This window comes from Vigna umbellata, chromosome 3 (assembly GCF_029865625.1).
Source record: "Vigna umbellata cultivar VRB3 chromosome 3, Vumbellata_1.0, whole genome shotgun sequence".
In the NCBI taxonomy this organism is placed as follows: domain Eukaryota; kingdom Viridiplantae; phylum Streptophyta; class Magnoliopsida; order Fabales; family Fabaceae; genus Vigna; species Vigna umbellata.
This window is the reverse complement of record NC_142167.1, coordinates 29,430,863-29,455,981: the sequence shown is the minus strand read 5'-3', so window position 1 is coordinate 29,455,981 and position 25,119 is coordinate 29,430,863. Positions and strand designations below refer to the sequence as shown.

The following is a 25,119-nucleotide window of genomic DNA, read 5'->3' as shown; positions in this document are numbered from 1 at the left end:
CAAATGTTAGACGAATTTTTTTTTTAAGAAAAAGGTTTTGGTCGCGGTTCCAGCAGGAACCGTTGTCATATCCACAGGTTATTACCGCGGTTGGAACCGCGGCCAAAGGTTACACGAAAATTTAAAAAAAAAGGGTTTTGGTCGCGGTTCAAGATAGAACCGTTGTCATATGCCTACGTTATTACCGCGGTTGTAACCGCGGCCTAAAGTCCCAGACTTTTTACCTCGCCCGTATATGTCGCGATTCTAAAATCGCGACGTATATTAAAAAACAACCGCGGTCGTTTCCCTTCGCTGCACTAGTGTATAACTCTTTGAAGAATGTGAACAAACTCTTGTAACATTAAACATTCATAAGCCTTACTTTGTGAGGAAAACATTTTTTATGTTTGAGAGTAATGTAAAAGAGTGTTTATCTTAGGAAGTTTACCTCTTTTAGTGAGAAAATTTTGCAATATTTTAGATCACACCCTTTGAAATCAAAGTGGTTTAGAAAAGAATGGTTGGATTCAAAGAACTAATGCTTGTCCAAAAGTGCTTGAGTTGAAACAATACTTGCAGTTTAACTATGAGTGGTTGCATTTCAAAAAGTACTTGGTTTTAGTTAGGAATGTGTTCCAATGAATACTCAATCTTAGCCAAGAGTAATCGTGTTCTTAATAATATTTACATTTAGTCAAAAGTGGTTGGGTCTAAATAATAATTTCTTTATAACTTGGAATCTTAGTATGCATTAATGGAAACATGATATTGTTTATAAGAATTGAATGTATAATATGAGATATTAGACAAATTGATATAAAAATAACGTGTGTAAATACCTCTACTCTCTCATATTTTTAGATTGCATGTTATTAATTTGTGTTTAACTTAAAAAGAAGAGTTTAGCAAAAACATATTTTAAAAAGTAATTTCGAACAATGCATTTGTCAAACTTTAAGATGTGTTTAATATTGTTCATCAGATGCTATTCTTAAGAAGATTGCTTGACAATGTGTCTGTCAAGTATAAACTTCATCTATTCACGTTAATTAGATGAAGTTTTGCAAAAAGATTTGGAAATTTTCTATTCAATAATTACTTCCTGTGTATTTTAACTTGTTTTTAAAAGGACATAGTTAGATTTTACTCTAAATCGCTTAGATCAACTTTATTTTTCTTCTCTTTATCTTTAGATTAAAGGAACCCAAGTTTTCCATGAGCACATCTCAATAGGACACTCAACATTCTTACTTTGAAAAACTTTAATTTGATTTAGACAAGTTGACCACCAAACCTTTTTTGATGAACTTCAAGACTTAACTACCACTTACTTTAATTTTTCTCACTTCGTTAATGTCTCATCCGTAACTAACTTGAATCCTATTTATCAGCCAAAAACTAGTCTTCAGGTTTACAGTCCTATAATGGAATTCAATAAGTCATTTGACATCATCAAAGCGATGCATCCTTAACAAAGAAAACCTCATTGGACCAAGATGAGAAACTCACCTAAACGTTTTAATGTGATTATAGTGCTAGAAACTACTCAAATTTATACGAGTGACTTACCACATATTTATAAATAAAGAAGAATAAATCAATAGTCAGAATGTTCTTGTTATGACATAATAATTATATTATGACCAAAAATGTTAATTAGGTTTTAAAATGTTTCATCTCAATTTTGGGACACAAGATAACAAGTACAGAAAGTATTACTTAATTTATTATATTGACATATATTTTAGAAATCTGATTAATCTCTGCATCTAATCTTGAGGAATTCTTTATTGTTGTTTATTTTTCATAACTATTTTGGGATTGTAAATATGGCGAAGAGAAAGAGAGTAATAAATAACCCTTTGAATACGGAAAAAGGAAAGAATAAAAATGCAGAATAAGTGATTTCTATAACTCCATTAGGACTGTCCCATTGGGTCCACACGGACGCCGAATTCCCATGTCTGATCAAACTACGCTGTCAAAAAGCTCTTCTTTAACAAACGCACTCTTACTGTAATCATATTAATTTGAAATTTAATAAACCACTTAGTTTCCTTTATATCATAAATTATCTCTCACTTTAAACATAGATCTTCCTAATAGTTTAAACATATTAAAAAACATACCTTAATAAAAAATTTAATTTTTTTATTATAAAACAATCCAAACACGTTTATTTAATTATATTCACATATTATAATTAAATCTTTAACAATTTAGTATAATAATTATTTATTATATTATTATTTTAATAAAAGTATAAATTTATGATTTATATTAATTTTATAAATACAATTATTAATTCTTAAAAAAATTTCACTCGATAAACATTCTACTTATCATATCTACAAAAATCTTAATTTTCTTACTAACTTAAACATTAAATAATTTTTTAGATGAATCTCTTTTCTCAAAAAAGAAAAATCCATTTTCAAATTATAAAAACTCTCAACTATAGCTAGTATCTTATTACCTGTATACAAGTTTACGTTCAAAAAGATTATTGATGTTTTAAATTAAAAGTGTCATATTTAAAAGTGATGCTATTTTATATATAAAAACATTAAGAAAATATTTTATTTAAAAAAGTACAACATTTTTGTAATTTAGGTATTTGTTAAGGCAAACATGTTTGCTAGCTTGTCTCTGTAAATAAAACAAATAGAAGTCGAGAGCATGAGAAGTGGACAAGTTCCAGAATAATAATTAGAGTCACAATCAGGTATACCCAAGTTCCAACATTGTCTCCTTTTACTCTAAAAAGGTCTTCCACTAATGTACTATCATACAACTACTCTTTTATTAATTCATATACCTTCAAAAATTTCGGTATACATAACTCTATCAACTAAATTATTCTAATACTTAACCAAAAATTTAAAATAATTAGATAAGACTATTTACTATATAATGATTTAAATAAACTAAATTGAATTATATTATAATGTTTAACAATTATAGTACAGATAATTTTAATTAATTAATTGAGATTATCAACTATACACAAATAAAGAAAACGATAATAGAATAAATTCTCAGAATAATTTCAAAAATTAGTAAGGAAAAGGAATGAAAAAAATGTAAAAAGTAAAATGCTAATGAACTTTCGTCTATATTTATATTTAAAGTAGAAGTTCCATGTGCAATAAATATTACAACTCAACTTTTTTTAAAAAAAATTGTCTTATTGACTAAAAAAAGTTACATAAAATGCTTCAACTTTTTAAATAAATTTATCTAAATTTGATATTTTTAAATATATTCTTTCATTTTCACCATATTTTTATTCCTTTCTTTATTCTTTGTAGTCAATCAATTTTTCAAACTTATTTCGTTTAATAAAACAACAAATACTCACTTTAAAATAACACCACTTTTGGTTTTCTTTTTATTTTTTTAAAAAAGAGAAAATAATAAATTTTACTTTCCTTATCACTAAACTATATCTCCTTATTTTTAGGAATTCTAGTTGTTCTTAAAATTACATTATCACTAAAGTAGCAAATGAGTTTTATACCAAACCTCCTCAAGCCACTGCTGCCATGAGAGGAGACATGTGCAAGATAAACAACAATAAGAATGGAACATACTACAGCTGAATAATCAAGAATAAAAAATGTAACCTCTTTTTTTAAAGTCTGCACCTTCAAATGTTGGAACAAACACAACATCTTAAAAATTTGTAGATTAAACACGTTAACTTAAGTGAATTTTGAAACCAAATAAAATGTAATTAATCTAATATTATAGCTTATTAAGTTCAAACTCGTTTCACTTAAATTAATAGAAAAAAACTTATTTGTTATACATTTAGAAAACAAAAAAAATACAATAAAAAAAATACAATTGAGACAAATCAAAATCTAAGAATCTTATTAAAATTTTAAAAAAACAAATGATGATTTAAATCAAATATTATTTATTTTGAGACAAAAATAATAATAATTGGAAAAATAGAAGAGAGTAATGTGATTATTTATTTTTTTAATATTTTTTTTCATCCGATGAAGATTCAACTCTAAGTAAGCGCAATAACTTTAAAATATTCTGATACTATATTAATAAATAGAGTTTAAGTCTAATTTAATTCTACAAATTAAAATTTTAAAATATGATTTACACTCATTTTTACTTTTTATATATATATATATATATATAATAAATTGAATTTATGATTTGAAACTTTTTAAATATTATATATTAATTAATTGGAGAGTAAGGGAAGGTTGCACGTTAAAGAATTAATAATAAAAGTGTATTACAAAAATATGGGAAAGTAATTTTTTCTAAAAAAATAATTTTAATTATTCAATGATTATTTTAATGTAAAGTGATTAATATTTGTCTTCATTGCATTATTATTCTAACGAAATCCAAAAGCAACATGATCCAAGACTACCTACCGCATCATAAGCGCCACAATGCGCGCTCTTCCAAATATCAGAAAAGGTGATAGCATTATTACATCACCCTCATTTTTCTAAAAAGCAATTTAAAATATCAGATTGATTTTTCTATATAGTCAGTGTGATGATTTTTATTTATTTAGGTTACATTATCAATAACTTTTTATATTATTGATGTATTTATTCCACCATTAAACTATATTATTAAATTCTAAAAATATTAGGAAGAGAGTAAATAAAGTGGGAAATATAAATAAAGTATCTTAACTGTATTTTAACTGCTTCGCAGCAAAATAATAAATAGAAAATAAATATATGACTTCCATACATAACAGACACAGTCACCGTCTTCACGTCTCTAACTAACACGCATTCCACCCTATATATAATTATTCATAATTTTTTTAATGTGAAAAAAAAACTAAACTCTCTGTCTTTCTCTTTCTCTTCCATTCCCACTGCAAAACCACCGGAAAACGCAGCGTCGCTGCCGGAGAGAAGATCGAAAAACGGCAGGGTTTCGAAATTGCACTAGCTTGGAGAATGCCACTTTGCAGGCACCACATTCGGAGTGCGCACGCACTGACGGATCCGGAGCTGTACCGCGCCGCCGATAGCGATGACTCCGAAGCACTCCTGGAAGCTGTTGCAATGGCAGGACTCGTAGGCTTTCTCCGCCAGCTCGGCGACCTCGCTCAGTCAGTTCACATTCTCTCTCTAACTTCTATCTCTGTAACCGCTTCTTCCATCGAGGCGCGGTTGCGCAGTTGCAGTTGCGCTCAAGGTTTCCTTGATCGCGCCGAGTTTAAATCAGTGTTTCTGAGTTTGAAGAAAGAAAGATTTCCATTAATGAAACATTTTAAATTTAATTATTGTTTAGTTGTTGACGGTAGAGTTTGTTAGAGGAAGGAGCTTTGATTCAGATAGTTCTTTTCTTTGCCTTTTTTGTATCTTTTTTTGTCTGTTTGCAACTTTGCTAGCTGGTTCGGTGGATGGAGTTGGTGGATGAATCGATTTTTCTTGTCCTACTTTTTAAATATTTTGTGGCTGTTGGTTGATTTTTCGTCGTGTGTTTTATAGTCGAATCCGATCCGGGGGATTAGATTCTGGATTTTGTTTCCGTTTTGGCTTTAATTTGTCTTTTTTTCTGTGTTTTTTCCTTGATTTTTCATTAGTTTTGGTTCTTCTTGCTTTGTACGTAGCCACTTTTTTCAGAGGATGAAAAGCGAGAAAAAGCAGGCCTGCATAGATTGTTTTAATTTCTGAGCTGAGGATGGAAAGATGTTGGATGGTTTTTATGTAGGTGTTCGAACGATGCGTAGGTTACAAGTCTTTGATTAAGTTTCTGGCACGATGTTTTGGATTTGACGAATGGAATTATTTGGTTTAAATATGATTGGACTGTTTATGCTTTAGAATTACGCTTTTTTGTATTTATAGATTTTCTTTAAATCACTGGAGGTAAAAAAATTTAAGCTGACAAGAATTACAGATGTCGTGTTTTTTTTTTCATGGATAAGGAGTGAGTGCTAAGGAATCAAAGGTCAATCTTAGGATCTGCCATCAGCAATCACCTGAACTGAGCCAGGTGGCTTAAGTCCTAGTTGATTGTGCTTTGATTTTATTTTTAAAATAGTTTTGAAAAACTGTGTTTTGGTAATATTAATTTGAAAACCTTTTAGAGAGTGAGAAAATAAATACAGATCCGCTTCATAAATTTATTTCAAAACACAATTAACTGTTTCCTTGTTCCCAGAATTAAAAAAGCACAAGCTAAAACAGAGACGGTCTGTAGCTAGTTATGTTTTTCAGTTTTGAAAACAACAATAGTTTTTAAAAAGAAGCTATGTGAACAGACATTTTTAGTGTTCAAAACAAAAAATAAAAACAAACAATTATCAATCTGAAGCTTAATCTTGTGGATTTTATTCAAATTTTCTGATAGGAAAATTTATGCATCTCACAAGAGTTGCAGTAATCCTGGCATTTTCTGTCCCTCGCAATCCGTTATTAGAATCTTAATTCCATTTTGTAGTGTGTCCCGCGTCAATATTTAACATTTTAAAATATAATTCTTTCTGCTACTATTTTAATTTTTCTGCATTTAACTGCACTTTTTTGTTAGATTTGCTGCTGAGATGTTCCATGACTTGCATGAAGAGGTAATTGCTACTGCTGCAAGAGGTCGCAGTCTTATATCGCGTGTTCAACAGCTTGAGGCTGAAGTTCCAGCACTTGAGAAAGTTTTTTTGACACAAACTCATCATTCATCAACTTATACAAATGAAGGTTATATTAATCAGTAGAGTCTTTTTTATTATTGTTTGTGTCTGCAATATTTCACCTATTGGTGATAATGTTCCCTTGACAAATTTTAACATGATTCTGCATTTCAGGAATTGAATGGCATCCTAATCTTCGGTCTGAACACAATCTTGTTACCCGCGGAGACTTACCCCGATTTATAATGGATTCATATGAAGAAAGCCGTGGTCCTCCAAGATTGTTCCTTCTGGACAAGTATGGTGTCCTGATTCTTAGAACACAAATTTAAGCACAAATAGAGGATTTATTTCTATACTTCCTAACTTTTGTTATAGATATTTGAAACTTCTGTTTTTCCTTTTGGCCCTGAAAGGTTTGATGTTGCTGGGGCTGGGGCATGTCTGAAGCGTTATACTGATCCATCGTTCTTTACAGTGAAGTCTGCTTCCTCTGGATCAGCAACAGCAGAAGTTCAAAGGGAAAAGAAAATTCGTAAAATTGAGGTACTAAACAGCTGATTCTACAACTTAATATCACAAATTTCTGAACAATTGATTTAAATAGCACGGAAAACAATTTATGCCATGCAAAATTGAATATCGGCAACCTTGATACATATTATATGTAGTTTTTTGTTGTACCCAGCAAAAGAAAGGAACACGACTGAAGAATGGTGAAACCCCAGAAGTCGTACCATCGCATACAAAGTGAGCTCCAATAATTTTATTTTGGTGCATTAATTATTCTTCTGGTTTTAGAAATGCAAGGTCTTTAAATGGATATTTAGTAACTCAAAATTCGATCCATTTCCATTATTGCAGACTGCATGAGTTATTTCTCGAGGAGCGTATTGAGAATGCTTGTAGGGACCCTGCTCGTCTGGTAAAGTTGAAAACGAAACAGTTGAATGGATCTGCAGTTGAAAAAACTGGGAAAAGTTACATGGGGAAAATTCTGGAAATCCACTCTCCTGATCATAAACTGGTATGTGAAACTTCAATCATTCCACAGCCAGGGAAATTGGTGTTAGATGATAGTGAAAGTGGGATTAAAACTCTTGAAATCAGTAGCATTGCTCCGTTGAATAGGTCTTTGGGAAATGAAAACTTGCGTTCAACACCAAATGAGCAGAAACTAGAACTGAACCCATACACAGAAATGTATAGGGAGACAGGTGGATATATGGTGGAGATGAATGAACAAATCTCTGGTGGTGTAACAGAGGAAATGTCTTCGAATTATCCCAATGTAATTGATGAAGAAGAATTGGTACTTGATGAACTAAAGAAAAGAGAATGTAGCTTAGTTAGCCACCACTCTGATGATGTGACTAGCGAGGTTGATGATTATATGGATGCATTAGCTACCATGGAGTCTGAATTGGAAACAGATAATGAGTATGGACCTATGAAAAGCTTATTAAATATTCAAAACTTAACTGATTCAAATGGAAAAGAAGAGCCTCAAATGCAAGCTCAGTTTTCAGATTCTCAATCATTTGGAGACTCTTCAACTTCTGAAGAAAATAGTTCTTCTGAACAAGATAGAATTGGAGAGCATAATGAAGCACATGGTCTGTTAGATTTTCCTTCAACTGGAACCTCCTGGGAATCCGATGATAATTGTTCATTCACAAGAGTTAGAAATGTAGAACATTCCCAATCACAAGTGCAGTTTTCAGATTTTCAATCTATGGAAAACTCCACATCACAGATTGAAGATATGCCATCCAACCAGCTTCTCCCAACTTTTGAGTGGCAAACGACTTATTGTCGTGAGTTTGTCATGAATGATGATGCCCATGTTCGGGGTGAAGCGATTTCTGATTGTATACCAGTCTCTTCTGGCCTGATAGATTCTGGACATTCATTAATGTCTTATGATCTTGGAGCTGCCTCACCAGCATCCTTACCTGCACAGAGTCAATCGGCTGAAACACCATCCGGCCCTGCTGAACTTCATTTAAGAATAGAAGAAGATGAAGAAAAGGAGTGTCTTGTTGAATCTATAGTGACCAAACCTGAGGCTCTCTACCCAATAAGAGATGATGCTTGCCCAGTGGTTTCCTTTGATAACAATCCATCGAACAATGTGAATGTCTGTGATCCTTATGTCCATTATAATGCTCTGTTCCAAGTTTCTAATGAATTGAACTTAGCTAATGAAAGTGAATGTGGTGATCATTCTGAGATTGAAATTATTCAGGAAGAATCTCTTAACGAAAACTCTTCTGAAATGTTGGGTAGTGAATATATTGATATTCATGGGGAGGATCCAATTTGCCCATCTGTGGAAGTAGACCTGAATCCAAGCACTAAGCTGTTGCTTGATGGCCGAGATTTAAAATCTGAGGACGATATTATAGCTACCCAATTGAACTCAGAAGATCTGGTTCCTGCTGCGAAGACTAAACCAAAGTGTAGTTTTACAAAGGAGCTAGGCTTAGATTTTACACACGGATACAAACCAGATTTACCAGAAATTGAAGTTCTGCATCTTGATCAACAAGGAAATTTTGAACAGGTGCCAAGTATATTGGGTGGCCAAGAAATAAGTGTATCCACCTGCAGTTTGGATCTAGTTGAAGATGATGGCAATAGTGAACATCCGTCTTCAGATATAATACCATCTCCAATGAGTAATCTTACAAAGTTGGAAGAATCTCTTTCTATATTTGCAGATCCTCATGAGGAAGAAATGATAGTTAGTGAGGCGGATAGTAGAGAATCTTTGACAGAATTAGCAGCCCAGAAGGTAGTGGATCACGTAGATATTGCTTCTACTGAATTTCCATCAGACATGAACGGATCAGTTCCATGCGATCCTCCTGATTCTGGAATGTGGAATAATATTCGGCATTCATCTCTTGAGAAAATCCAATATAGCTCTTCGATCTATGACCTGAAAGCAGTGCCTGTTTGTTTGGAGCTAGATCCTCAAAGGTCATCTGATCAACCAATTAACCCAACAAAACATGTCATGGATCCATTAGCACCACTTATCTCTGGCTTCTTACACAAGGCAACTAAAAACAATCTTGAGGAGATGCCTCCTATGCCCCCTCTGCCTCCAATGCAATGGAGATCGGTTAAGATTCAACATGCTTCCCTAGTTACACAGAGAGAAGAAGCAAGTCTAGCCTCACTCCAACCGGTACAGCCAAATACACCTGATGATAAGTCTCAATTTGGTTTATCTACTTTTGAAAAAGAGACCCGGCCATCTCAGAATCTATTTTTATCTGTCATGGGTATGCAAAGCAATAAGCATCAAAATTCTTCTGGGGTTTCTGTGGGAATTTCAGAGCATGCTGTTGCTATTCCATTTCAATTTCCTGTAATGTTAAATGAAGCAAGTGGCCAACAGAGTTTCCTGGTACCAGAGCAAAGCCAGATACAAAACCCTTTCTTAGCATTACGGGACAGGCCTCGACTTGGCTATGTTGTTCACTCTGAGGGAGAAAAAGCATTGAATTCAAGTCCACACACATCAATGCTGCCTGCTGTGCATGCTATTTCTGGGGCTGATTCTATTTTTCAGCAAGAAAAACCAACACGATCTCCAAGTCAGTTAACGGAAGGTGGCAGCTTAGAAGTTAAAACGGGTAGACCTGGAGAATTGCATTTGGTGCTACATGAAGAATGTCCTGTTTACCCAGATGGGCCCCTTTCTCCGAAAGAGAAACCAGCAGAAACTCAGTTAATGGAAGAGAACGGTTTAGAAGTTAAAATTTCAAAGCAGTCTTCAATGAATCTGGAAGGGAGGATGGAAGAAGATACTTCAATCTCACCCTTGTCGCCTCCCAGTCCAGGAATTGGGCAGTCAAAGCACAGTATGCCGCCTTCAGAGGGAGAAATGGCGTTTCCTTTGGATACATCTGGTCAGACTGACATGCCATATGGAAAACCAAAGAATAAGCGTGTTCTTCCCCAAGATCCTGTAATTGACCCTGTAGCTGCTCTTGACAAAAGCCGGGTAATGATAGTTTTCTCGTTCTCATATAATGTACCCTTTATGTGGTCTTAAAATCCATGCATGACACACTGCCTTTGATTACTGCAGCTGAGGAAGGTCACTGAACGGGTTATGCCCCCCAGAGCAGCAAAGGGAGATGAAAGAGACTCACTGTTAGAAATGATAAGAACGAAGGTTAGAGCTAGCAAGTTTTATGTAATTGTTCATGCTGATCGTACCCTTTTGTATACATTTTAAATTTTAAATATACATCTACAATTTTTTGTCAGTCCTTCAACTTGAGGCCTGCAGCGGTGAACCGACCACCCAGCATCGGGGGTCCGAAAACGAACTTGAGGGTTGCTGCCATCCTGGAAAAAGCAAATGCAATTCGTCAGGTCTGTCTCTCACTCTGTTTACTGTAACAAGGGTTTGCTCCTCGGCCCCTCCTCCCAGCATCAACTAACTAAGCTAATGTTAATTATTGAATTAGGCATTGACCGGAAGTGATGAAGATGATGATGCAGATAGTTGGAGTGATTCTTGAATTTGCCACAGAATGAAAACTTTTGTAACGAGTTTTTCTCCCATGTAAGGAATAGGAAAGCTACGTGATACAGTCCTACAGAAGATTCTTTATCGTGCACTATATTCATAGAGAGCACATGTTCCCTAGTCCTCCCAATGCACACCTAGATGCATGAACAATGTAGAAGGCATATGGCGTAGCATCAATTTCAGAGCTTTTTTCGAAGGTGAAATTCACTTCACTCAGATTCAGGCTCAGCATGCAACGCAGTGTCAAACAACAAGATCAACAATTCGATTTTCTCCTCGTATAAGAACGTGTATATTTGTGTTGTTCTTCCTATAAGGTTTTGGTTAATCGATTTTGTAATCCGTTATGTAGTGGTTTTATCATAATTGTCTCATGCCATGTAGCTCATGTATCTGTCTTAAATACAATATACACAATATATATAGAGAGAGAGAATTTACTGGTTATGTATTTGTTAATGTAAATAAAATTTCTTTTGTTTAGAATAGTGGGTGCATCAGAGAAGGAAAGGAAGAAAAATAAAATAAAATATGAAATATTTTTATTAGAAGAAAATAAACGAAAATTATATAATAAAATAAGACGTGGCAGTTGGAAAATTTACCACATTACCAAAATGTCAATGTCAAGTATATGCATAATAAGATCATGTGATCACTCTATGCAAGGTTACTTACATAAAAATTGATAGTCTCAGTTTTGAGCTAAAAGTAATATATGTCAAAAATACTTTACTTTTAATATTATGAAATAATTATTTAACATCTATTTCATTACTTATACTTATATAAAGGTAAAATGGTCAGGTAAATTTTTTATTTGTAAAAGAAAACAGTAAAAAGTAGTAAAAGATCATAATAAAATTATTTTAAGTGTCAAAATATCATTACGGTTACTATCAGGCTATTGAAGATACCTTCATACTATATTTTATATGCATGTGTAATGTCACTCAATATTTAATTTTATTTTACAATATTATGAAATCATTAGTGTTTATCATTTTAAAGTGAAATATAAAATAAAATACATTACTTTCTTTTATGATTACTTTTTCTTATGATTGTCTGGTTAGTCCTAGGATGATAACTTATAATTTGAATAGTGAATCAATAAGTTTGGTCATTATTGATAAGTTTGTCGATGGTGTATCAGTTTGATGGTTATCTCACAGTCTAAAGTACAAATGAATGAGTCTAACCAAACACTAAACAGGTTGATTGATCATATACCAATATGGATAGAGTTCCACCGTCCGAAGTACAAGTTACCAAAATCAACCAGTCACCAAACAAGACAGTCAGCCATGTATCATCCTAAATAACCAATCACCGACTAGGTGAGTAGGACAATGAATCTGGCCAGTCACCAAATAGGTTGACCGACCATGCACTAGGTTAGATAAGTCATGCATTGACTCATAGTTAGCCATCGAGCTTGGATGACCATCGAGCAAACTGTCCGACCTTTAATTGGACTGTATGAACAAAACCAGAATAAATTAGTCTTAACCGATCAACTTAATATTAAAATTTAACTACTCACAATTGAATCATAATTAGGTCGATGATAATAAAAAATCCACAAAACCTAAAAATAAAAGTTTGATATAAGAAAGCATGTTACTTGCATTAATTGATATCTGTCATATATAATTTTAACATAAAAATACCTAACATTTGAACTTCAAATAATACGAGTCCGACCAGTCATCAAATAGGTTAACCGACCATGCACTAGATCAGATAAGTTAAACATTGAATCATATAATCAAGCTTGAATGACCATCGAATAGACTATCAAACCTTCAATTAGATTGATCGTTGACAACTTAATGTTAAAGCTTAATTACTCATAATTGAATCATAATTAAATAATTGAATCATAATTAAGTCAATATTAATAAAAACTTATGCAACCTAAAAATAAAAGTTTATATAAAAAATAAATTACTTACATTATGTGTCATAGGTAATTGTGATATACCCAACATTTGGACTTCAAATAATACAATAGAATTCAGCCATTTGATCACGTCCCAAACACTTTCATTATCTAATTTTAAAAATATAGAAAATTAATAGTATTATATTTTTATGCTAAAAAAGAAAAGACTTGGATTGTATAGTAGAAATTTCAATTTGTGTTCTTAATTATTATTAATAAGTGATTTTATGTTAAAATATAAAACAGTAAACAAGTAACAAAAATATTGTTGGAGAGAAAACAGCTCCGAACGCCGCCTGGTAGCTGTCTTTCTCTCTCTTTCTTTTCTGCAAACTTCAAAAACCCTTCTTAATTCTTTTTCCATCATCTTCACACACCACTGCCAACAGCATAAAAGGTACCAACTTTATTTGACCTTTTGCAATTCTGATTCTCTTGGTGTTCCAGTTCAATCCTAAGGATACCCCCCTCGTTTCCATTTTCAAAAGAATTGTGGGAGTTGACCCCTTTTCCCGAAACCCTTTTGGTTTTTTGCTTTTCTTTTTGTTCTAGATACGAAGGAAGAAGAAAACCCCATCTTTGAAGCAGAGGCATGGAGAGCACGGGGCGTGTACCACTGTCGGATGTAGTGGCAGATTGTGCGAAGCGGTGGTTCAAGGACACTCTCAAGGAGGCTAAGGCAGGTGATATAAACATGCAGGTCTTGGTGGGTCAGATGTACTATCATGGCTATGGTATTCCCAAAGATGGTCAGAAGGTGTGTTTCTTTGACTTTCTTGGTTTTTGCTGTTTTCCTTGCATTCAGTCTGCTTCAATGAACTTTCATTGGATTGGAGTTTTGTTTTCGGGGTTTGTTTGTGGCAAACGCCATAGTTTTTGGGGGTTTTGTAATTCAATCAGAGCTGGAGTTTTGTTTCGGCAACTTATACTGTTTTTTAATGCAAGTAAGCATTTTAGTTCTTTCTATGATCCTAAATCATGTATATTTTAACGTACACACCTTTATAATGCTTATATTCCTATGCACATATGTCTAGAGTAGCAATATGAGAAGTTCTATCAATTTGAGGAGTCTTTTTAGCTTGTGAGGTCAGGTTTTCTTCTTTAATAGAGTTGAAACTCAATCTTTTGTGTTTTCCAATTTTGTTGTTTTAATGTGCAGTACACAGAAGTGGCTGCAAATATGTATGTAAAGAGTTTATTGCGCAAAATATGGATTATATGGACCATTGATCAAATATAAAGAACAATAAAAATTATAAATAATGTGTGGAATGTAGATGTACTTGTTTCGTCATTCTCTTTTGTTTCCAAGGCTGATGTTATTAGTTTGGGAATGAAGGGAAGACTTTGGCTGACTAAAGCCTCGAGGGTCAGATCTTCAGTCTGGAGAGTTGGCCGTAAACCTCCAGGTAAATCCTCCCTTGTTCTATGCTAGCAGAATATTATCTATGTTTTCTATTGTAATTTAGTGTGACCCTTTTTGGTTTTGGTGCATTTTTTATAGGTTATAATGCAAGTGATTCGGAGTCTGACGATTTGGAAAATGATTCTTGAACACGCTAAATTTGATTTCATGTCCAAAATTCTGAAAGGTGATTTTATCCTCATCTCTGAGCACTTACTTCATGTTGTTCGTGATTTTATTTTACACTTTTAAGGCCACGTTTATTATCTAATAGAAAAACTTAGGCCTTGGGCTTTTGAAATGTGTGCCTTATTTCTTCCTATTTCTATCGTCGTGTGTTTTATCATGAAGCTCCGCCTCACAAATGGTGTGTTTCTGTGTCCGACATGTGTTGGCGATAGCAACACAATGTTATATGTGTCTCTGACATAATTTTGACATGACTCTAACACAATGTTAATAAGGACAAATACAATAATTTTCTAAAAGCCCATAAACTTGTAAACTTATTGCATAAGTTTGTATCATGATTATAGAAATAAGGAACAAATTTATATGATCACTACTTTTCACTTTTTGGATATTAGATAGATGGATTGGATTGTATTAGGTGACAATAGGTTTATAACATTATATTTGACTAATATTGTTTATAGATGATTTTGACTATATAAATAATGGTTGTTAAATTAAATAATTCATAGCGATCTAATATATAGATCCGTGTCCTTGTATCCTACGTTTTGGAGACTACACATGTCAAAGTGTGTCCATATCGTGTCTAGTGTGCCCTTCAAGAAGTTTATGTATATTGTAATCTTGACATAGAGAAGTATGTTTGATTTTCTCAACATGTTGTTTGGAACATCATGTCATTTCTTTTTAAAATGATTTTATCTCCCAATTTCTCGTTAAAATAAACTAGTCAGCTGCAATCCAGTTGTTAATTGATGTGTTTATGACTTAAAAAACTTTAGCCTTATAATCCTTAAGATTAACTCGCCCAAAACCAAGTATACATAGGATCTTTGTCTTGAATGGCTCGAGCCTAAAGGTCTATGGTCCGTCTGGGATAATGAGTCTTGGTTATAGGACGAGCACAAGAGGTTGGATATATTTGGGTCTCTGTATTGCATGAGACTCATTTAGGGTAGGAAACCCTACTTTGTTTCATCATGCTTGACAAGACCTACTGCCCCATTACTCAAATAATAGGGTGAATATAAACTGTTTCTAGGTCTATAAATATACTACACTATCACTATAAACAATATAAACAACACAAATTGAATGCTTCTAGCTTAAGCTGTCTCAAGAACTTTGGCTAGAACAGAAACTAATGTGGCACCACAAAGTAGTATAAATGGTCTGAGCCATTGAACTAATGGATGTTTTGGAAGTGTTAACTGCTTAGTCTTTGTATTGTAGTGCTTCATATTATAAGAGAAATTCTTGATTGACGTATTAAACTGTGGTTTCTTGATTGATATATTTGTTTTGTAGGTGTGTGTGGCATCATGCTTCTTCATAACCACCATCATATATGTTCTTGTGACCTCCAGAATTTTATTTTGCTTTCTGATCTGTGTATGATATGCTACACCTTTTTTAATTAAAGGTAAAAGAAAAGCAAACATTATTACCCTTTTGAGAAAACTGTTACTTGATGATTGAGGGTGTTTTAACTTTCCTTTATATGTCACCATATCATGCCAAATAGAAGAGGAACGTGTATATGTTTTTTCATACATTTTTAATCTGGAATGCAGTTTCTCGCTTCCAAATGATGTTAATTTGTCTAGTTTCATGGCATGCTCTATTCTGCGGGCAAAAGCACCATTTTGGTGCAATTTTTTTTTAAAAAAAATCACCTAAATGGGACATATTTGTAAAATAATTACAAAAGTAAGTACGTAGTTGTGTTAAGGTAACACGATTTTAATTCAAAACATTTTAAAGTTAAAGTCATGTTATAAGTTTATATTTTACATGACCTGAACTAAAGTCGGGTCAACTTTTTCAATTTAAAATATATCAAATTAAAGTTGAGTTAACTGATATAATTTTAATTTAAAAATGTTTTCAATTAAAGTAATGTAGAAGTTGTGTTTGTCACAACTTGTCTATTTTCATAACTATTTTGAAATCTACCCATTTTAATAATTTTGAAAAAGAGTTGTACCATTTTATTGCTTTTGTCTTATTCTATGTTGTCTTTTAGTTAATCTCCTATGTCTGGATATCTTATCACATTGTTATTCTAGCTCTTAGCAATAATTGTCCTTGGGGAAGAATTCAGGACTCGTGGATTTACATTTATGTTTTTTATTTGAATGATTTTCTTATTCTATACACACTAAAAATGAAAAGTAAAATAAAAATTTCAATATATTAAAATTAGTTCAATAGTAGTTAAAGAAAAGAAACTTGTGAAGAAATTAATACAAGGAAGTTTTACAAGTTAGTTGAATAAAGGGCGTAATTACTTTTAACATCTGGCCGATTTATTTTTATTTCTTTAATTTTAAAATATAATTAAGGATAAAATAAAAATATTAAATGTGTACACTTAACAGAAGAATCCACACCCATAGCATAGTATGTTATAAATGGAAATACAAAATAGGAGGTTTAAAGCAATAGAGTATGTTGATTTTGAAAATAGAATAGTTGGGTAAACATCTTAACAGTTGCAAAGTCAAAAGCCTAACTTAGTAGATATTTAACATAGTTTTAAAATCTCATTTAAGTCCACACTAGCTTTGAACAAATTCAAACACCTATTAAGGTTTAAGTCCAATTATCACTCCTGCAAATAAGACTAAAGCTATTTCATTTATGTACAAGAATAGCACACTTTAATATATTAGGCAAAAATTAGAAACCTCAATACTGGGTCTGAATGTCAATATCATCTTCATAAAACCAGTTGAATTTCGGTTTTGAAGAAATCAATTTTTGTCTGCTGTTTTCATTTAAGAAAACAGAAAATGAAATTTTTAAATAATTTATATAATAAATATTGGTTAAAATTATCTGAAGCATTAGAAAATTTATTTATGTTAAAAAATATTGAAAATGTTAAGAAATAAATTTTGTACAAATTAATAGTTAAGTGTGTGCAGTTTTGTGTTTAACTGAAATTTTTAATACAATAATGATTTTATCAAATTAAATAGAACAGAAATTGGAGAAAAGTAAAAAGAATAAATTAATGAACCAATGTTTAAACAAATAAATTTGAAATTTAAAAAATATTAATTTTTTAAGTTAGTTTTACTTAATAATGTTATTGTGTTGAAATTACTGAGAATATTGATTGTATTAGTTATATGGTTAATACTTTCTCGATTTGTTATATGTTTTCGCTTTTTACATACAAAAATATTCTCTGTCAAAAAGTATATTTAATTTTAAAAATAAAGTATACTTAAAAAATATAAATATTAAAATTATATTTAACTCATGTATTAGCAATCACTTAAATTTTTTTAGGACATTCTTTTTTAAAAAACAGTTAAATACATTTTTCTAATTTAAATAAGTAAAATATGTAACAAATTGGAAAAATTAACAATTACATATAACATAATCAATATTGTCATAAATTTCAACATGATAATGTTATTAAGTAAAATTAACTTAATTTTAGTATTTTTTTAAATTTTTATTTTATTTCTTTACATACTCATTCAATAACTTATTTAATTTTCTGACTTTTCTTCAATTTCTGTTTTATTTAATTCTATATAAATCATTATTCAAATTAAAATTTTAATTAAACAAAAAATTATAAAAAAAATTAATCTTTTTTTCTTATATTTTCATTTTTAAGAAAATATAAATAAATTTTTTAATAATTTAAAAGGTTTTAATCAACATTTATCGTATAAATTATTTTCAAATTCATTTTTTTAAAAACAAATAAATATCATACCAGAATTCAGTACTAAACAACAAGTGGTTTTTAAACCACCAAAAAAGTCAGAATTTGGATCCTTAAGAGCATAATTTGGCATAACACAATAAAGTGTACAGCTATATTAGTAACAATGTGCCATTTGTGTAAAAATTATAGGCAAAAGCTTTCGTTTTTTTGTCTAACATGTTCTTCATTGATATTATTTAAAACTTGCTCAAAATTATAAAATCATGAATATGCTTCAATAAATTTTATAGAAATAAAACTTACAAAATTTTATAATTCTCAATAAATTTCTCCAACTGGGAGAGTATAATATAAAGAAAATGTGTACTTTGATTCTTTAAAATCTTCATCCATTAGTGACTTCACACAACGTTTAAAGTCTAAAATATTTTCATCTAACACCTTTTTTTGAAAAAATAAAAATGGTCCGAAGCACTATTTTTATGTTTTGAATTACATGGCTGAACATGATCATTCATGTCAAAGCATTCAACTGATGAAATACAGTAGATTTAAGCAAAGGAAAGTATTTTAGAATCTTGAAGGAGCACTACCATTTATGCTACTATGAAATACTTATAACACTTATTTCACAACCAGTTTTGAATAACATGGTGTGTGCAAGAGATAGTGCTCGACAAATTACTAATGGATATATATATTTAAAACAAAAATGACTGTGAAATTACAACTCTGTTCGAAGATTCTACTTTGTAACAATAATTTTTAATCTCATGATCTCTTGAAAGTAACAAAAATAAACACTGAAATTTCATTCCACATTACTGTTACATAAAAATTAGTGAAGTACTGTTCTCTGGATAATTATTCTTTAAACCAAAAAATTCTACACGGTGAAATGACAGGTAACTGTAAAATTTGACATGGCACATTGTGCTTAACCAGGTGAATCATAGATTGACATTTTCCAAGTACCATTTGTAGGTATCAGCAAGACCATCCTTAAGAGAGACTTTTGGTGTCCAACCCAGGCTTGCAAGTTTTGAGCTATCCATGAGCTTCCTTGGAGTACCATCAGGCTTAGTAGAATCCCAAACAAGATCTCCCTCAAACCCCACCACTTCTTTCATCAACTCAGCCAATTCCTTAATAGTAACTTCCTTTCCACTCCCTACATTCAAATGTTCCAGTCCACTGTACTTTTCCATCATGAAAACAACTGCATCAGCCAAATCATCAACATGCATGAACTCCCTCAATGGACTCCCTGTGCCCCATACCACCACCTCTTTCGCTCCTTTGACCTTTGCCTCATGAAACCTTCTCATCAGAGCTGGTAACACATGTGAATTCTCAGGGTGGAAGTTGTCGTATGGTCCATACAAGTTGGTGGGCATTCCCGAAATTGCATCCCACTTGTACTGAATTCTGTAAGCCTGGCACATTTTGATCCCAGCAATCTTGGCAATGGCGTACCATTCATTTGTAGGCTCCAATGGTCCAGTAAGCAAAGCATCTTCTGGAATCGGTTGGGGAGCAAATTTGGGGTAAATGCAAGAAGAACCCAAAAACAATAGTTTCTTGGTACCATTGCGATAAGCAGAATCGATGACATTGGTCTGGATTTGGAGGTTGATGGCAATGAAATCAGCAGGGTAGGTGTTGTTGGCATGGATGCCACCAACTTTGGCTGCAGCTACAATGACAAATTCAGGTTTCTCGGAGACAAAGAAGGCCTCAACATCAGATTGTCGAGTGAGATCAAGCTCAGCATGAGTACGCAGGACTAAATTAGTGAATCCAACTTGGGTCAGCTTGCGGACAATGGCCGCGCCAACAAGACCCCGGTGACCAGCAACAAACACCTTGGAGGATTTGTGAGGTAGAAATGAGTTTGATGACAATGCTGCTGAAAATAGACCAAAAGAAAATCAGGAACACTTTTAAAAAATCAAAGAAAAACAAAATAACTTACTCATCCTTTTCGAATTCAATTAGTAGAATGCCCATACACTTTCATCTAACCACGGATTCTCAACGTATGATAAGTTTGTTGAATCTTATAATAACTATTTTAAAAGTCAGATCCAGAATGATTTCTGACTGATTAGCCCCGTATATATCGTTACCCTATCAATGTATGACAATTTATCTCATAACTAATTTGTTTCGCTAGAATGAGCCGGCAATCAGTGAAATTCTAGTTGAATCCTAACAAAATTTTCAGGGTATGTAGCACTGCTCATCTAAGAATTTAGACATTCAATTGAAGTTGAGACTCATCTCATGAAGTTCCAATGAACAATTTTCTAAACAATCAAACAGATAGAAGACGTGAGTGAAGAAGAGAATAACTATTATTGTCCTGGCTTCCCATGCTTGTCTGTGTTGGCTGATTTACAAACAACTAAGCTATTCCCCCTTACAACTTCAAATCAAACCTGAAACGAGCCAACGACATTAACAAATAAATAAGTACAGAGGGGAAAAAACGCCAAATTTACACAGTAACACTAATTAGGGTCTTAAATCTGAAACCCATTTCTAAAACGACGAAACAAAACGAGGGCCGCAACAAAAATCGAAACTTTACCTCGAATTTGAAGCGAAAGAAAAGCTCTGATTAAGGGGATAATACTAATGACAGTGCAGTGACACCTGAGAAACCGACCCACGGTAGAGTTGGTTCCGGCGAATCGGATTCCGTCGGCGGTAATCTCAGATCTGCGAGATTCTGGAGGGATCAAATCAGAAATTGGTCCTTTTTCCCTCGTGTGACTCACTCTATGTTGGTCTCTTCAGTTTTCGCCATCTATATATAAGAACATTATCTCTCTAATGGAGAAAATGTTATTAATTATAATTACACATTTTCTATGATTAATTAAAGATTATTAAAATTATAAATTTATAAAATCTCGTTCATTATTTAATTAAAATTCATTTATTACTTTTAAATAATTTTGGATGAATCATACTATCCTTGTGTGTGGTATTGAATCCATTCAAGAAATCTCTTCAAATAAATAGTTTTCCATTCATACAAATTAAAAGAAATACATATTTGAGACAAAAATTATCCATTAATTATATGACAAAACTATATTAAAAAAATTGATTTTTTTAATGACAAAACACAATATATTTTATCGTTAATCAAGTTATAGATTCATATATAACTGAAAGCCATTTTTTTTAAAGTATATTTAGATTAATATTTAGTTTATTCATAATGAAAAGTTTTTTATACCAATAATGAAGCTAGTTTTGAATATATATATTTTTATTTTTTGTTTGAGTAAATAGAGTACATTCTTTAAATATTGGTGCGTACTTGAGCGGCAACAATTGTTGAGAAATTTACAAATAAAAAGGTTATGTTATGTCGTGACAACTAAGTTAGCTTCCTTCCCATCTCATGACAAATCATAAATTTGTATATCTTTTCCCTACAAATTAGGAATAAAAGTTTGAAATCAATTTATTTCTAAATTATTTTTAATTTATCAAAAAATTATTTTCTCATAAATATTTACTAAGAAATTTGTCTAATAGATTTGGTATATAATACTCAAAATCTGAATTAATTGTTGTCCTGTAAACTCATGTTTAAAATACTTCATCGAGTTCTCTAAAAATAATATTATGTCTGTTATTATTATGTATTTTACAATACATAAGTAATTAAATGTTTAAGATTTTCATTAAAAATATAACACATGACATTCATATATTTCATTGTAATTTTAATTAAATAATATTTGATAATTTATTATATGCATTATTTTAGGCTCCATTTAACACTATGAATACTTAAGCATTTTAAGAAAATGTTGATGCAATCAAATATTTCATATATTTATTAGGTAGAGAATGAAATCATTTAAAAAAACTATTAAAAGCAAGAAAAAATAAATGACCTCTCTTTTGAAATTGAAAGCTTCTCCATAATTTGATTTTTAAAATATTTTAAAACAATCTATACTTAAATTGTCCATAAATTTCCATTATTTTAATAAGGGTTGATCTTTAGAATTTTTTTTCTCTTTTATCAATATTGTCAATGGCATGACTTAAAGTCTATTTAGATAACTCACTAGTGCAAACACAGCGTATAACGTCACACGTTTAATGTTCAACCACTGAATAGTCAACCTTAACAATGACTGGTGACATTTTTGTAAATAAATGTAATTATTAGACGTCGTTTAGAATTGTAATTCGACGTCAAATTTGTTATATTGGGTAAATTTTGCGAAAATGTTTGGCGCGAAGGTGAAAATGTTTGGCGCGAAGGTGAAAATGTATTTACGTATGATGTTGAATTCCCTAAAATTAGACGTCAAAAGGATATAAAACATCAAATGTCCCAACGTTAGACGTTAAAAGGTTAGCGAATTCAATAAAAATTTGAGCGGGAGATTGAAAATTCATTGACTTTATTTTAGCGCACGACCGTCTTCTCTGCTCAAGCTTTTCTAGAACGAAGTTCGACAACCATCACATGTAATCTTTCTTTCATTTGTTACAAATGCATGTTAATTAACTACTTTATCTATGATTTTCGTTTGTTTTGACCGATTATTTTTGTGTTCTTGTCCTTCATAGGCGCATTTTGCTTTCTCTCTCACTGGGACAACACTTTATTTAGACGAACCCACCTTTTGAAGGTTAGTTTTCGTTTTCGTTTTGAAGAACTTATTTGTTGAACTTGTTTGTTGTTTTTGTTGTTGAACTTGTTTGTTGGTGTTGTTTGGTTGAACCTGTTTGTTGTTGTTGTTTGATTGAATTTGTTTGTTATTTGTCATTGTTGTTTGTTGTTAATACTACACTACACGTTCATAATTCATGCTTTATAAAATATAAAAAACTGAAATTTATTCTTTTTTTGCTTTTTAGGTCTCGTAGAATTATAAAAAAGGATCACAATTAATTAAAAAAGACAAAAAAATTATTAACGTCGAATATTGACAAAATTTGATATTAATTTGTTTTGCGTCGAATTGTTCTATGTTTGACATCAATTTAACGTCTCCCGATATGATGTCGACCTCGAATTCGACGTGAAAGGCAGAAAAACACCGATGTTATACAATGTTTTTGTACTAGTGACTTTGTTCTATGTTTAAAATCATCACATTTGAAGTATTGTTTACTTTATAATCTAGGTCGTCATCATACTTTTGTCCTTAAAATGCATCTAGGAGACATCTTAAAAGTTTTATTCAATAGTCTTACCTTGTTTAGTAGTTGAGGTCAAAGACTATTTAAATACATGGATTTTTCTCCTTTAATGTGAGACACATTTTAAGAACAAAACAATATTAGAACTTTGACTTCCAAACGGTTAATACCTCAAATGGTTGACCATAACAATGTTTTCTCAACCCACTTGAGGTTATATGTGATAATTGACACCGTTTGTGAAAATTGAAAAAATGTTCCAAATATGAACTCTTGCTCTCTTGTGGAAATAAGAAAAGTGGTTTAAAAAAGGAACACTCTACCCTTAATCCTTAAGTGAGTGGAATGAAAAATGGTTTTGAAGATAAACTTTCATTCCCATTAGATCTTGAATAGGGTTTGTTCTACTATACGTACTAGTCTCACATTATTTAAGAGTCGAAACTAAGAGTAATTTAAATGTACTTTTCTTTCTTAATTCTTGAAGATACTTTAGAATAACAAGACTATGACGAAATTCTAAACTCTAAAACAAACTACATTAAATATGATTATTAACACAACAATGTTAACCCAACAAACTTGTGATTCAGGTAGTATATATTGTTAAAAATAAGATACTATTTTTTTTATTTCAGGTTAAATATGTTTTTAGTCCATGAATTTGATGAAAAATTAGAATTCGTTTATGTTACAAACTAGATACATTTTGGTTCCCAGACTTTAAAAATGAATAGATATAATCCTTTTAACCATATTACGTTAAATATTTTTGACATGTTAAACACATTTCATTTTAACATTTGAGTTGTTTACATTGCTTTATACGTTCCTACTTCAATGTGATTTGGGAAACATATTTGAGACATTAAATAAATATAATATAATTGGATTAAAATGGTCATCTCCATTCATTTTTTTAAATTTAGAGACCAAAATACATTTAAGTTTTGAACACAGATGAATTCTAATTTTACATGAAAGTTATAACATCCTAAAATTTATAGTTTTAATACTATTAGAGAATGATTACATCATCAATAAACAAGAACAACTAACTAAAAGAAGATATATAAAATACAATTACAATTATCCAAAATATAACCATAATTCAAACTTTATATATAAAATATCTTATGCTAAAAATATCTACAAATAAACTAAAGGTTCTTCAAATAGTGGTAGTAAACAAAGCTATTATAGCTATCTACGCATCAGCACCCTCATCACCCAACACCTGCTCCACTAAAATATTCTCCTCTGCTCACATCAATCAAGTGATCATTGCCAAAGAGAAAGAATCAATCAAACAAACAAGCACATGCAATTTAATCAAGTCAGAAATACAACAATTCCACTCTCAAAATCCATCAAAACCAAAATATATATAGCTCGACTCTAGACTTGACCATTTAAATACATATACTGGTGTCAAACTCTTGGGGGACCTAAGCATATGTGGTGAAACAACTTACCATCCAAACTACCACACAAGGTTAATTCGTCAAACACCTATGTGATG

The 25,119-nt window shown here is 31.5% G+C and overlaps 3 protein-coding genes across 4 annotated transcripts; 2 read left to right on the top strand and 1 right to left on the bottom strand.

Moving 5' to 3' along the window:
* Window positions 1-4,781: 4,781 nt before the first annotated feature.
* On the top strand, window positions 4,782-11,615 carry SCAR2 (SCAR homolog 2). Its single transcript, XM_047326538.2, has 9 exons — window positions 4,782-5,089; window positions 6,517-6,680; window positions 6,788-6,911; window positions 7,030-7,159; window positions 7,302-7,363; window positions 7,478-10,631; window positions 10,719-10,805; window positions 10,901-11,008; window positions 11,104-11,615. Exons 1-9 carry the CDS (start codon window positions 4,935-4,937, stop codon window positions 11,155-11,157), a joined length of 4,038 nt encoding a protein of 1,345 aa, XP_047182494.1. The 5' UTR covers window positions 4,782-4,934; the 3' UTR covers window positions 11,158-11,615.
* Window positions 11,616-13,354: 1,739 nt separating this feature from the next.
* Window positions 13,355-16,317, top strand: LOC124848764 (uncharacterized). Its single transcript, XM_047326543.2, has 5 exons — window positions 13,355-13,513; window positions 13,669-13,873; window positions 14,459-14,528; window positions 14,624-14,711; window positions 16,028-16,317. Exons 2-4 carry the CDS (start codon window positions 13,709-13,711, stop codon window positions 14,671-14,673), a joined length of 285 nt encoding a protein of 94 aa, XP_047182499.1. The 5' UTR covers window positions 13,355-13,513; window positions 13,669-13,708; the 3' UTR covers window positions 14,674-14,711; window positions 16,028-16,317.
* Window positions 16,318-19,201: 2,884 nt separating this feature from the next.
* Window positions 19,202-21,217, bottom strand: LOC124848763 (putative GDP-L-fucose synthase 2). Of its 2 annotated transcripts, none has more exons than XM_047326539.2 (3): window positions 21,007-21,217; window positions 20,769-20,854; window positions 19,202-20,322 (listed from the first exon to the last, which is right to left on the bottom strand). In XM_047326539.2, exons 2-3 carry the CDS (start codon window positions 20,788-20,790, stop codon window positions 19,364-19,366), a joined length of 981 nt encoding a protein of 326 aa, XP_047182495.1. In that variant the 5' UTR covers window positions 20,791-20,854; window positions 21,007-21,217; the 3' UTR covers window positions 19,202-19,363. The 2 variants fall into 2 exon arrangements, with proteins under 2 accessions (XP_047182495.1, XP_047182497.1); XM_047326541.2 differs by having other exon boundaries at window positions 19,202-20,319.
* Between the last annotated feature and the right edge of the window lie 3,902 nt (window positions 21,218-25,119).

Bases quoted from the DNA above. Each gene is read 5' to 3' on its own strand.
- SCAR2 (XM_047326538.2), top strand. From the start codon at position 4,935: ATGCCACTTTGCAGGCACCACATTCGGAGTGCGCACGCACTGACGGAT. The intron at 7,364-7,477 runs GTGAGCTCCAAT...CCATTATTGCAG, and splicing joins GTCGTACCATCGCATACAAA to ACTGCATGAGTTATTTCTCG. The intron at 11,009-11,103 runs GTCTGTCTCTCA...TTATTGAATTAG, and splicing joins AAGCAAATGCAATTCGTCAG to GCATTGACCGGAAGTGATGA.
- LOC124848764 (XM_047326543.2), top strand. From the start codon at position 13,709: ATGGAGAGCACGGGGCGTGTACCACTGTCGGATGTAGTGGCAGATTGT. The intron at 13,874-14,458 runs GTGTGTTTCTTT...TTGGGAATGAAG, and splicing joins TTCCCAAAGATGGTCAGAAG to GGAAGACTTTGGCTGACTAA. The intron at 14,529-14,623 runs GTAAATCCTCCC...CATTTTTTATAG, and splicing joins AGTTGGCCGTAAACCTCCAG to GTTATAATGCAAGTGATTCG.
- LOC124848763 (XM_047326539.2), bottom strand. From the start codon at position 20,790: ATGGGAAGCCAGGACAATAATA. The intron at 20,323-20,768 runs GTTATTCTCTTC...GTCTATTTTCAG, and splicing joins GGGAAGCCAGGACAATAATA to CAGCATTGTCATCAAACTCA.